Source organism: Octopus sinensis, linkage group LG23, assembly GCF_006345805.1.
Source record: "Octopus sinensis linkage group LG23, ASM634580v1, whole genome shotgun sequence".
NCBI classification, from domain to species: domain Eukaryota; kingdom Metazoa; phylum Mollusca; class Cephalopoda; order Octopoda; family Octopodidae; genus Octopus; species Octopus sinensis.
Genome location: NC_043019.1, coordinates 27,501,032 through 27,514,596, shown reverse-complemented (window position 1 = coordinate 27,514,596; position 13,565 = coordinate 27,501,032). Strand labels below are relative to the sequence as shown.

Below are 13,565 nucleotides of genomic sequence, written 5' to 3'. Positions count from 1 at the left end.
GTGGTTGGGAAGCAAGCTTCTTACCACATAGCCATGCCATATTTAAAAAAGACAAAACTATATAAGATAAAAAAAATAAAAGAGAAATGGTAAAATGATTTATTTTAGCATAAGGCCATGTATTTGTAGAAAATTAGTTTATGCTCCAATACATTACTGCTAATTTCTTTTATTTAACTAACCTCAGAAAGAGAGAGAGGAAGAGAAAAGTTGATTGTAGCAGGAAAGATTTGAACTTGCACAAGCACCTTTCTCTCTGTCACACACACACACATATATATATATATATATATTATATATATATATATATATATATATATATATACTAAAGATTTGTAGGGACAACCGGCCCACTTATGAGTACCCCTCATTCATTGGACAATGAACTTTGTTTACACTTGCCTCAATACTCGACCAGAAGAAAATTCTAACTAGGGCCCCACCTGCAAGGTCATGCACTATTTATCTTGATGTGAGATCACCATGTCATGCACATATGGTTGTGATGCATGTGCCTGGTGTACCCTTATCAGACGGTTAGTCATGATGGGTATATTGGGCTTCGTATATTTTACCCCAGTGTCACTTTGATGGCATGCACTGCTCTCTCACTCAATAATAATAACAATAATCCTTGCTACACATGTTTCCACAAATTACATGAGTCTTAAGATTGCATTGTGTCTTTCTGGGATGATTACAGTATAGTCCATAGTATCCATAATCATCCCAGGAATACAGACTTTGATCATAAAAGTCATGTGATTTGTGCATTAAATGTTTATAAATTCCATCCAAGGATTATTGTTATTATTATTATTATATTTATCCTACATTATATCGGTACAACTTGATGTAATATTAGCCCCAAAAAACAGTCAAAATCATGGTACCTGCTACTGGGTCATATTTGATAGCTATGGTGCTTAGCTTCACACACACAATCACACGTGAAGAAGTAAGACTTAATGACAGCCACACATGTCTGTGTGTGTATATATATCGTGTATGTACATAGATTATATTGTGTGTATGCAAGCATGTGTGTACATGTAATAAACTTACCTTTATTTGATCTTGGTGTATGCTCATGCCTTCCTTTCACAAAATCTGGTGCTGTCCAACACAAACAAAATAAAACATTTAGATAAAGGCTATAAATCACATTTTAAATATTGTACATTAAAATATCTCAGGAGGGTCGTTATTGTATATCCACCCATCCATCTTCTCTGCCCATTTTATCTGGAAATAATTTACAGTTACTAAGATACCATTTTAAAATTACATTTTCAGTGAAGAATCAAAGATATTTTTTTTTAGTGATAATAATAATAATGAGTGGAAGGTGTTTATAAGCCATTTAAGAAACACACAAAAGCCGTTCGATTCACTTCAACATTTAAGTTTAATTTGTCAAAATATTTTCGGCGCTAAAATCCGCGACCTGTTCACTGACAAAAATCCGTGCTGCATGGATTTTTGTCAGTGAACAGGTCGCGGTCTTAAAGCGACGAAAATATTTTGACAAATTAAACTTAAATGTTGAAGTGAATCAAACAGCTTTTGTGTGTTTCTTAAATGGCTTACAAACACCTTCCACGCTGCAATTGTTTTCATTTCAGCACACGATCTCAGATCAAATTACTTGCTATGCAAGTACATCTCCGTAATAATAATAATGATTTCAATTTTGCCACAAGGGGAGCAATTTTGGGAGAGGGGATGAGTTGATTACATCGACCCCAGTGTTCAACTGGTACTTGTTCTATTGACGCCAAAAGGATGAAAGGTAAAGTCATGGAGGTAGAATCCTCAGGCACCTTCTCTGTTAAGGTTCTGTCAGAAGCAACCATCAAGAGACCTTCCTGCTGTATTCCCAAAGACAACCAACCGAGATCATCTCATTTTGGTCTTCTGTTAAGTTACCAGCCAGTTGGCAAGAATCCACCTTATGATTCTTTCCTGCAGTATTCTAATCAAATATCTGGAGGATCAGAGTTGTGAACCCCTCCAATGCAGAGTCCTGGAGAGACTCTATCTGCAAGTTATGCACCCTGTCAAGTCATGCTACTCCAGAGATCCTTCAACAAGGATTACTCTCTTTTACTCGTTTCAGTCATTTGACTGCGGCCATGCTGGAGCACCGCCTTTAATCAAGCAACTCGACACCGGGACTTATTCTTTGTAAGCCCAGTACTTATTCTATCGGTCTCTTTTGCCGAACCGCTAAGTTACGGGGACGCAAAGACACCAGCATCGGTTGTCAAGCAATGCTAGGGGGACAAACATACACACACACACACATATATATATGACAGGCTTCTTTCAGTTTCTGTCTACCAAATCCACTCACAAGGCTTTGGTCGGCCCGAGGCTATAGTAGAAGACACTTGCCCAAGGTGCCACGCAGTGGGACTGAACCCAGAACCATGTGGTTGGTTAGCAAGCTACTTACCACACAGGCACTCCTGCACCTACTGTATAGTTTATATTAAAATCATTTCACTAAAGCATCCACCACTGCCAAGCACAATGTGGCCTGGTGCCCCACCTCCCACAAAGAAACAAAGCAGCCACTGTGCTCTTTTATTTTTAAAAATTGGTAAAGGAGGTTTTCAGGAGAAACTTGGCTATTATTTCTAGCAGGTTGAAATGAGCACAACGATACAACCTCAATGCATGCATGCATATGTGTGTGTGCCTGTATGTATGTATATGTATGTACACAGTATGTTCAAATGACTACTAACCTGGAGTGTTGTTCTTCTGTTTCTGGAATCGAGGGGCCAGAGGAAATGTATTCATTGAGCCATAAGGTACCTGCTGATTAACAAAAGGTAGCAACACATTAGGATGGAAGGAGATCATCATCATCATCACCACCATCATAGTTTAACATCCGCTTTCCATGCTGGCATGGGTTGTATAGTTTGACTTGAGGTCTGGAGAGCCAGCAGCTGCACCAGGCTCCAATCTAATCTGGCAATATTTCTACAGCTGGATGCCCTTCCTAACGCCAACCACTCCAAGAGTGTAGTGGGTGCTTTTTACATGCCACCAGCACAGGAGCCAGTCAGGCGGGCCTGGCATCGATCACATTCGGATAGTGCTTTTTATGAGCCACCAGCATGGGAGCCAGTCAGTGGGTACTGGCATCAGCCACATTCAAATGGTGCGTTTTACATGTCACTAGCACAGGAACCAGTCAGGCAGACCTGGCATATCTATATATATAAAACTGTAGTTGTGTGAGTGTCTGTCCCCTTCGATTTAGATTCCTAACTACTCCCACATTTTGCGGTGCAGTTTAACCAAATTCGGGTATCTTATAGTCGTGATTCATATCGAGCCCGTCTGAGTATTAGTGCGCGTCTACGATGAGTCTACGATTTTAAAAATAATTTAACATCATTTTTTATTCCATTTTAATGCATAATTTTTCGTGTGTCGATGGCGGCGGAGTTGGCGTCCATGGTCACACCTGCACCTGTTTGCTTCTCCCCCTTCTTCCCTCCCTCGTGAAGCTGTGGGGAAGGGAGTGTAAGGAAATCAACGTCGTAAAGCGTTGTCAAGGAGACCAGCGTTCTTTTAGAACAACGACTTCATGGCTTGAAGACACCAAAACAGAAATGGCTAAGAAAGCTCGAATTGGCATCTATAAGGGAAGTAACTCTCTAAAAATGCTTATATAGTTATTTCCCTTACAAACCCGAGCAACGCCGGGCGATACTGCTAGTATATAAATATATATATTAGAAAAACTAAGGTACTCAGAAATCTGGATGGTTTTACATTTACAGATTTTTATTAATATGTCACATGTTTTTATAAATCATATATTATTAGTATTTGCATCCACTCTAGTGGATTCTTCAGGACCTCAACTGGGGTCCATATGATCCCACCTGGGGATTCCACATGAACAAAATAGTAAATTGGGTACCCACAGTAATAATCTAAGGGTCCATGAAAAAAAATCTTGCTTTTAGATGCATTTATTCCAAGAAACAGCTAAACTTTTTTTCTCAGATGTTTCACATAGATCAGCCTACACAAGTAGCACTTTTGAAAGAAGTTTCTATAAAACTAGATTTTAAGCAACGAATGGCTACGAGGGGTCCGCCAGAATAAAATAGTAATCAAAGGGGTCCATAGATGGAAAACGGATGAGAACCAGTGGTTAAAAAAAGAAAATGATTAAACCCTTTAGCATTCAAACTGGCCAGATCTGGCCTCTCACCTCAACCCTACAATGTCATTCTAAAAATACACAATCGCATCATTGAAATCTCTAAACTACAAGACAACATTTGATTGTGACTGTGACCTCCTTCGGTCATGAATGACCATGGAATTGAACCTAGAAAGTCACCCTCCGAGGTACAAGTCCGGGCAAGGTTGTTTATGGAAGACCAGCAGTCACCCACACATACCAGCCTCTCCTCTCCATGCCACCGATGTTATCCAAGGGAAAGGCAAATACCGATGCAGCTTGGCACCATTGATGTTGCAGCTCTTTAAAGCACAAGTGGCTGACCACTTCCACAGACACACGTACCCTTAATGTAGTTCTCGGGCAGATTCAGTGTGACAAGGCTGGCCCCTTTGAAATACAGGTACAACAGAAACAGGAAGAAAGAGTGATAGAAAGTTGTGGTGAAAGAGTACAGCAGGGTTCACCCACCCGCCCACCCTGCCGGAGCCTTGTGGGGCTTTAGGTGTTTTCGCTCAATAAACACTCACAATGCCCGGTCTGGGAATCGAAACCACGATCCTACAACCGCAAGTCCGCTGCCCTAACTACTGGGCCATTGCGCCTTCACAAGATAACATATGATTAATTTAACCCTTTAGCATTTAAACCGGCCATATCCGGCCAGAAGTATTCTACCTGTTCTATGGTCAAACTGGCCAGATCTGGTCTCTCACACCAACCCTACAATATCGTTTTAAAAATTAACAGCTACCTCATCAAAATCTCAGAACTACAAGATAATGCATGATTAGTTCAAAATAATGTGGATAAAAAAAGGATTAATTTTGGCAGAATAATGCAACAAACACTAAAGGGTTAAAACAACATAAAAAAAACAAACATTACATTTGACAGAATAACCTGAATATTAAAAATTTAAAGCAAAATAGAACCAAATACCTCATTGCTGGAGATGTCTTTGACTGCTTTCTCAAACACACGATTGCTCTTCGATACAGACATCATCACAGATTTTATCTCATGCTTATTGCAATTTGCATTAATATCTCCCATCTCAACAGATCTTTTCACATCACCCCGGCAGTTTACCTGCTGCCCACGACCTGAACTGTCGACTGTCACTCGCACATTTGGGTATCGCTTTCGGTTATCTTCATATCTATTGTATCTGCAAGTGGAGTTCTGAAGATTTTCATTGGCAAAGAGAGGACGCCGCCGATTAGGCTAAAATAGACAGAAAAGGAAAGGGAATAATAATAATAATAATAATTTTGTTGTTATTTATTTCTTTATTGTCCACAGGGGGCTAAACATAGAGAGGACAAACAAGGACAGACAAAGGGATCAAGACTATTACATCAACCCCAGTGCGTAACTGGTACTTATTTAATTGACCCCGAAAGGATGAAAGGCAAAGTTGACCTCGGCAGAATTTGAACTCAAAACATAAATAATAATAATGATGATGATGATGGTAATGGTTTAAAATTTTGGCACAAGGCCAGCAATTTCTGGGGCGGGAATAAGTTGATCACATCGACCCCAGTACCTAACTGGTACTTAATTTTTTTTGTCACTTAAAAGTTGAAAGACAAAGTTAATAGAATTTGAACACAGAACATAAAGATGAACAATTTACTGCTATGCATTTTGGCCGGTGTGCTAATGATCCTGGTGCAAGGCCACCATCTTTGACGGTGGGGGGGGGGTAATATTTCTCAAGACTAAATCCTCTTTCTATAGCAATCCATTATCACACACTGTATGTGTGTGTCTCTCTCTCTCTCTCTCTCTCTCTCTCACACACACACACACACACACACACACACACACACATATATATATATATATATTTGGTGCCCTTACTGAAGAAGCATGGATGGCAAATTAATTTATTAGCACATTGATGCAGAAACTCGAGTATAAGGGTAACTATTGAAATGTTTTCATTTTTCATTCCCTTTGAAATTACTCTTATTTGTGGTTTGGGCTTTAACTGCGCTTTCCAGCATGTAAGGTGTCTTGTTAAAGGTCACCTCTTTCGTGTATAAAAAAATACACTAATTTCATCATCATTTAGCGTCCGTTTTCCATGCTAGCATGGGTTGGACGGTTCAACTGGGGTCTGGGGAGCCCGAAGGCTGCACCAGGCCAGTCAGATCTGGCAGTGTTTCTACAGCTGGATGCCCTTCCTAACGCCAACCACTCCGAGAGTGTAGTGGGTGATTTTATGTGCCACCGACACAGGTGCCAGACGAGGCTGGCGAACGGCCACGCTCGGATGGTGTTTTTATGTGCCACCACCGACACAGGTGCCAGACGAGGCTGGCGAACGGCCACGCTCGGATGGTGTTTTTATGTGCCACCGACACAGGTGCCAGACGAGGCTGGCAGACGGCCACGCTCGGATGGTGTTTTTATGTGCCACCGACACAGGTGCCAGATGAGGCTGGCGGACGGCCACGATCGGATGGTGTTTGTTACGTCCCCAAAGCACGGAGGCCAGTCTATGCGGTACTGGCTACGGCCACGTTCGGATGGTTTTCTTGTGTGCCACCGGCACTGGTACCACAAAGATACAAATTCCATTGATGTTCATCTATTTTGATTTGATTTGATTTGATTTTCACTTGCCTCAACAGGTCTTCACAAGTGTCACAAGAAGGAAGGAAGGTATGCACAGGTGGACTGACTACGTCCCAAGTAGGGTCCACGGGTTATGGCCTGACTAGTCTTGCCGGGTCTTCGGTTGGTGTTTTTATGTGCCACTGACACAGGTGCCAGATGAGGCTGGCGGACGGCCACGATCGGATGGTGTTTGTTATGTGCCCACATCACAGAGGCCAGTCGATGCGGTACTGGCTACGGCCACGTTCGGATGGTTTTCTTGTGTGCCACCGGTACTGGTACCACAAAGATACAAATTCCATTGATGTTCATCTATTTTGATTTGGTTTGATTTGATTTGATTTGATTTTGATTTTGATTTTCACTTGCCTCAACAGGTCTACACAAGTGTCACACACTTGCCTCAACAGGTCTTCACAAGTGTCATAAGTAGGAAGGTATGCACAGTGGACTGACTACGTCGCTGGGTCTTCGGATGGTGTTTTTATGTGCCACCGACACAGGTGCCAGATGAGGCTGGCGAACGGCCACGATCGGATGGTTTTCTTGTGTGCCACCGGTACTGGAACCACAAAGATACAAATTCCATTGATGTTCATCTATTTTGATTTGGTTTGATTTTCACTTGCCTCAACAGGTCTTCACAAGTGTCACACGTGTCACACACTTGCCTCAACAGGTCTCCACAAGTGTCACACACTTGCCTCTGCCTCAACAGGTCTTCACAAAGTGTCACACACTTGCCTCTGCCTCAACAGGTCTTCACAAGTGTCATAAGAGGGAAGGTATGCACAGGTGGACTGACTACGTCGCCGGGTCTTCGGATGGTGTTTTTATGTGCCACCGACACAGGTGCCAGATGAGGCTGGCGAACGGCCACGATCAGATGGTGTTTGTTGTGCCCACAGCACGGAGGCCAGTCGATGCGGTACTGGCTACGGCCACGTTCGGATGGTTTTCTTGTGTGCCACCGGTACTGGAACCACAAAGATACAAATTCCATTGATGTTCATCTATTTTGATTTGGTTTGATTTTCACTTGCCTCAACAGGTCTTCACAAGGGTCACACACTTGCCTCAACAGGTCTCCACAAGTGTCACACACTTGCCTCTGCCTCAACAGGTCTTCACAAGTGTCATAAGAGGGAAGGTATGCACAGGTGGACTGACTACGTCGCCGGGTCTTCGGATGGTGTCTTTATGTGCCACCGACACAGGTGCCAGATGAGGCTGGCGAACGGCCACGATCGGATGGTGTTTGTTGTGCCCACAGCACGGAGGCCAGTCGATGCGGTACTGGCTACAGCCACGTTTGGGTGGTTTTCTTGTGTGCCACCGGCACTGGTACCACAAAGAATACAATTCCACTGATGTTCATCTATTTTGATTTGTTTTGATTTTGATTTGATTTTCACTTGCCTCAACAGGTCTTCATAAGTGTCACAAGAAGGAAGGTATGCACAGGAGGACTGACTACGTCCCAGGTAGGGGCCACGGGTTATGGCCTGACTAGTCTTGCCGGGTCTTCTCACGCACAGCATACTTCCATAGGTCTCGGTCTCTAGACATTTCCTTAGTGAGACCTAAAGTTCGAAGGTCGTGCTTCACCACCTCGTCCCAGGTTTTCCTGGGTCTACCTCTTCCACAGGTTCTCTCAACTGCTCGGGTGTAGCACTTTTGCACACAACTATCTTCAGCCTTTCTCGTCACATGACCATACCAGCGCAGCCGTCTCTCTTATATTTATATATAGGGAGAATTCACAAAAAAAAACAAGACAAAGACAGGTGGTGTAGACAACAAACAGATGTATTAGTTTAACACTCAGGAAGTGAAAAAGTCTTTAATGTTTCAAGCCTACACTCTTCAACAGAAAGTAACACAGAAAGAAACAAGGAGAGAAAATAAAGAATGTGTACTGGCTAGAGATCTATCATGGTGAATGCCAAACAGAGGAGTCACACAGGAGAGCTAGGAAGAAGGGGAGATGATAAAGTAGTCGTGATCCCAAAACGAATGTGTGTGTGTGTAGAGCATGTATGTGTGCATGGAAGAGGGCTGGTGACCTTGACGTGTGTGTGTGCATGCGTAGGTGTGGGGCTGGGAAGTGGTCAGTGCTAGTGTGTGCATGGTGATGTGATGTGATGTTGTGTGGTGTGGTGGTGTTGGAATGTAGGGGAGACAAGAGTGGGGAAAGCAAGGGTAGGCGTAGAGGCGGTGTATGGGAAGTGGGTGTATGGGATGGGATGGATAGGGAAGGTGAGGTTGGATTGTGTAGGGGTGGGGTTACGAGGGAGGTTTGACAATGAAGGGAGAGGGGTAAGGGAAAAGGTGGGTAGAAGTGAAGTGAAAATAGGAGAGGTAGGTCGGAGGAAGTAGGTGTGAGAAGAGAGGAAAGGGGAGGAGAGTGAGAAAAGAGAAGATTAATCCCTGTTCATGGCGAAGACAGGAGTCCAAATGACCCCTGTACAAGGACAATCTGAACACAGACAGGTGTTGCAAAGAGTGGAAATAGCACAAGACTGGGGTGTCATTGCCAAGTCAGATGTCTGAGGTGTTCCGCGAACCAGTCAACCAAGCAGCATCCCATTTGCCCAATGTATAGAGAAGGGCAGAGAGAGCAGGAGATGCAGTAGATGACATTGGTAGAAGTGCAGGTGAAGGAGTCAGTAATAAGATAGGGTCGATGATGGGTGCCGGTGAGGAGAGTGGTGTTGGAGAGGTAAGAGCAAGTGCAGCAGCATGGGTGGGAGCAGGGAATGAGCCAGGTTGGAAGGTTGGGTAAGGGATGAAGCTGTGGACCAAGAGGTCTCGCACGTTGTGGGCTCATTTGAAGGAGGGGTAGGGTTGGTTAGGAAAGATGTGTGAAGTGGCGGGATCAGACTGGAGTTGCCGGAAGGCTCTGAGAATGGTGCGTTGGAGAGGTAGGGTGGTAGGTGAGGGGAAACAGAAGACAGCGGGGTGGGGGTGGGGGAGAAAGCAGATGCACGGTTCACAGATTATGCTCTGGCAAGGGTAGTGTGGATAGTTGTGTGGATATATATATATATATGTATGTCTGTATAACCGGCCGAAACTGCAAAGACGATCTGGAATTCAACTGAAGATAGGAAGCTCCGAATGAACCGTCCTTGTTTTTTCCTGTCCTTTTTTGTATCGTCTAACTGTCTGGATGTTTTGTTGTCACCTGTTATGTTCTTGTTCCATTTCTTGTTTTCTTTATATATGTGTGTGTATATATATATATATATATAGTGTGGGCTGAATGCTATCCAGAGCATTCGTTTTTCACCAATCACGAAATTACACATTGAGATTCCATGAGGTTTATGTTTTAAATATTTTTCAAGACTAAATTCTCTTTCTACATCAATCCATTATCACTCTCTCTCTCTCTCTCTCTCTCTCTCTCTCTCTCACACACACACATTTACAGAAACCCACACAAACACACTTAAGTAAACAATATTGTCCATAAGAATACATACAACCGGTTTTGATTTTCGAGCCGATACTGACTTCTGTCTGTCAATGAGCTTCTGTAGGTGATATGTGGAATCGGTACAGACTGCACGATAAATCTTTGTACCACGATAACTGGAAAACAGAAGATCACAGATCAGTGATAGGACATATACAAAAGAAAGTCACAATATTTGAATGTTTACTCTACATGCTTATACTATAAACTCTTTTCTACTCTAAGCTCAAGGCCCGAAATTTTGGGGGAAGGGGCCAGTTGAGTAGATCGACCCCAGTACAAAACTGGTACTTAATTTATCAAACCCGAAAGGATGAATGGCAAAATTGACCTCGGCGGAATTTCAACTCAGAACAAAGACAGACGAAATACCAAGTGGAATTTTTCAGACAAAAATTTACAGCAAAAAAAAAAGAGGAGGGGGGTAGGCTGACTTATACACCAAGATGATTTTGAAGGACTAAACAGTCCATGGGAATGCAACAGGATTTGGTAAGATAGTGAAGGTTGAATGTTTACACTACATGTACATGAACATCGAAACAAATATTAATGGAAATAGTAGTTGTGATACCTGTGCCGGAGGCACATAAAAAGCACCATCCGAACGTGGCCGATGCCAGCGTCGCCTCGACTGGTTTCTGTGCCAGTGGCACATAAAAAGCACCATCCGAACGTGGCCGATGCCAGCGCCGCCTTGGCTGGCTTCCGTGCCGGTGGCACGTTAAAAGCACCAACCGATCATGGCCGATGCCAGACCCCCCTGGCACCTGTGCAGGTGGCACGTAAAAAGCACCCACTACACTTGTGGAGTGGTTGGCGTTAGGAAGGGATCCAGCTGTAGAAACACTGCCAGATCAGACTGGAGCCTGGTGCAGCCCTGGCTTCCCAGACCCCGGTCGAACCGTCCAACCCGTGCTAGCGCGGAAAACGGACGTGAAACGATGATGATGATGTTTATCTATTATATAAAATCCGTTCTGTCTGACTGTGTGTGTGTCTTCTAAGATCTCAGGCATCCTCCATCTGAATGCGCTCAAATTTGATATGTAGATACCGACGATATCAGGGTGTGTATAAGTCTTGAAAAAATTACAAAAATTGATTCCGGGTAAGAATGCAATCAATAAAGCCGTGGGAACGTGTATTTGTACGTGCAAGTACATCAGCTATTGCGATCGATACTACGCGTACGCGAGAAAAATGCACGTGCAGTTTGCATTAAAAAAACCTGGCTCTGACAACTCAGCATCATTGAATGAGGTGGGGGGACGTTTTGCTCGTATTATATAACTACATTGACTTGTATGCTGAAAAATATGGTATGTACGTAAAAAAAATTACAAAAAGGACAGGATAGTCATAGCTAGAACATCTTTTATTGTCAGAGATTTTTGATCAGGGCTGACCAGGGTTGATATGGCAAAACAACAACAAACATTGAAAACAATGAGTTCATGAAACTTACTTTGCTAAGTATACAGTATCTGGAATGTTGGCCATAAGTTCGTCAAGGCTCTTATAGCCATACTGTGCATATTGTATGTTTTCTTTTGTCAAGCTTCTGTAGTGGTCTAAATAGTGAAAAAAACAAACAAAGGTAAAACATTGACAAAAATGTAATGAAAATCATGAAGCAAAATGGAGATTCAGTTTTGTGTGTGTGTGTGTACACAGATGTGTGTGTGTGTGTGTGCATATACAGGTGTGTGCATATACAGATGTGTGTGTTTGTGTTAGTGAATGGATGGATGGATTCTTTCTTTTTTCTTTGTTATTGTTTTTGTTTTTATTTGTTTCAGCGCCACCTTGGCTGGCTTCTGTGCCGGTGGCACGTTAAAAGCTCCAACCGATCGTGGCCGATGCCGGACCCCCCTGGCACCTGTGCAGGTGGCACGTAAAAAGCACCCACTACACTCGCGGAGTGGTTGGCATTAGGAAGGGCATCCAGCTGTAGAAACTCTGCCAGATCAGACTGGAGTCTGGTGCAGCCCCTGGTTTCCCAGACCCTGGTCGAACCGTCCAACCCGTGCTAGCGCGGAAAACGGACGTTAAACGATGATGATGATGATTTGACTGCAGCCATGCTGGAGCACCACCTTTGTAAACTTAGTACTCATTCTATCGGTCACATTTGTCGAGCCGCTAAGTTACAGGGATGTAAACACACAAACCTCAATTGCCTAAGCAATGGTGGGAGAACAAACACAGGCACACAAACATATACAACGGGCTCCTTTCAGTTTCCATCTACCAAATCCTCTCACAAGGCTCTGGTCGGCCTGAGGCTATAGTAGAAGACACCTGCCCAAGGTGCCACACAGTGGAACTGAACCCAGAACCATGTGGTTGGTAAGCAAACTACTTACCACACAGCCACTCCTGCACCTATATATATATATATATATATATATATACACACACACACACATATACAAACACACACACACACACACACACACCCACACACTCACACAGGCGATCCTGTCAGTGCTGGCACCACAGAAAAAGTACCCAGTACACTCTCAAAAGAGGTTGGTGTTAGGAAGAGCATCCGACCAAAACAGACAATGGAACCTGGTACAGCTTCCAGCCTTACCAGCTCCTGTCAAACCATCCAACCCACAGCATGGAAAAAAGGGACATTAACTCTTTTGATATCAACCTGTCTGAGACTGCCCCTGGTTCTTATGGTACAAGTTCCACGTTTTAAAGTGATGTAAATTAAAATCTTCCATCAGAATTCCATGTTAATTTATATCCCAAACAACAGCTGAATAATGACAAAGTTTTTTTTAACTAAATTCTTCAATATTTTCAAAATTTGTTGAACCAAAGGCAATGTAGTTTTAAAGAAATATGGTAACGAAGGGCTTAAATGCGTCCCCAAAGTCCATCCCCTCCTCACCGTGGTGGGACACTGCCAATGGGTAGTGTCAGAGCTATGCCGTCGGGAACTTCAGACCCAAGGCAGATTGGTCTGACACCGAGTGGTATTAGGGCCACAACCCAGCAGACGGGGCTCTAGTGAAAATCCTCGGAGTGTCTGTTTCAGCAACCAGCGGCTCTTCGGTTGTTCTGTCCCTGTGTCTGCGGGCAATCTGTGGCAAACAGGATGTCTCTACATGCAGGATTGTTGGGGACCGCTTGTGAAATCCACATATCCCCACGAAACTTCTTCCATGAGAAGAAGTCGACTCAACCCGCCCAGGGTAAATGTCGCTACAAGTACAAGTA

At 43.5% G+C, this 13,565-nt stretch overlaps 1 protein-coding gene across 3 annotated transcripts in view; it reads right to left on the bottom strand.

Annotated features, from left to right (window-relative positions):
- Window positions 1-13,565, bottom strand: part of LOC115223423 (tudor domain-containing protein 7B) — a 92,410-nt gene that overhangs the window by 55,807 nt on the left and 23,038 nt on the right. For all 3 annotated transcript variants that reach the window (XM_029793953.2, XM_036512582.1, XM_029793954.2), the window contains exons 3-7: window positions 11,797-11,902; window positions 10,336-10,444; window positions 5,159-5,443; window positions 2,754-2,826; window positions 1,066-1,116 (exon numbers count right to left, since the gene is read on the bottom strand). In XM_029793953.2, the coding sequence (XP_029649813.1) occupies window positions 1,066-1,116; window positions 2,754-2,826; window positions 5,159-5,443; window positions 10,336-10,444; window positions 11,797-11,902 (624 nt within the window). The remainder of the gene's footprint in view (window positions 1-1,065; window positions 1,117-2,753; window positions 2,827-5,158; window positions 5,444-10,335; window positions 10,445-11,796; window positions 11,903-13,565) is intronic.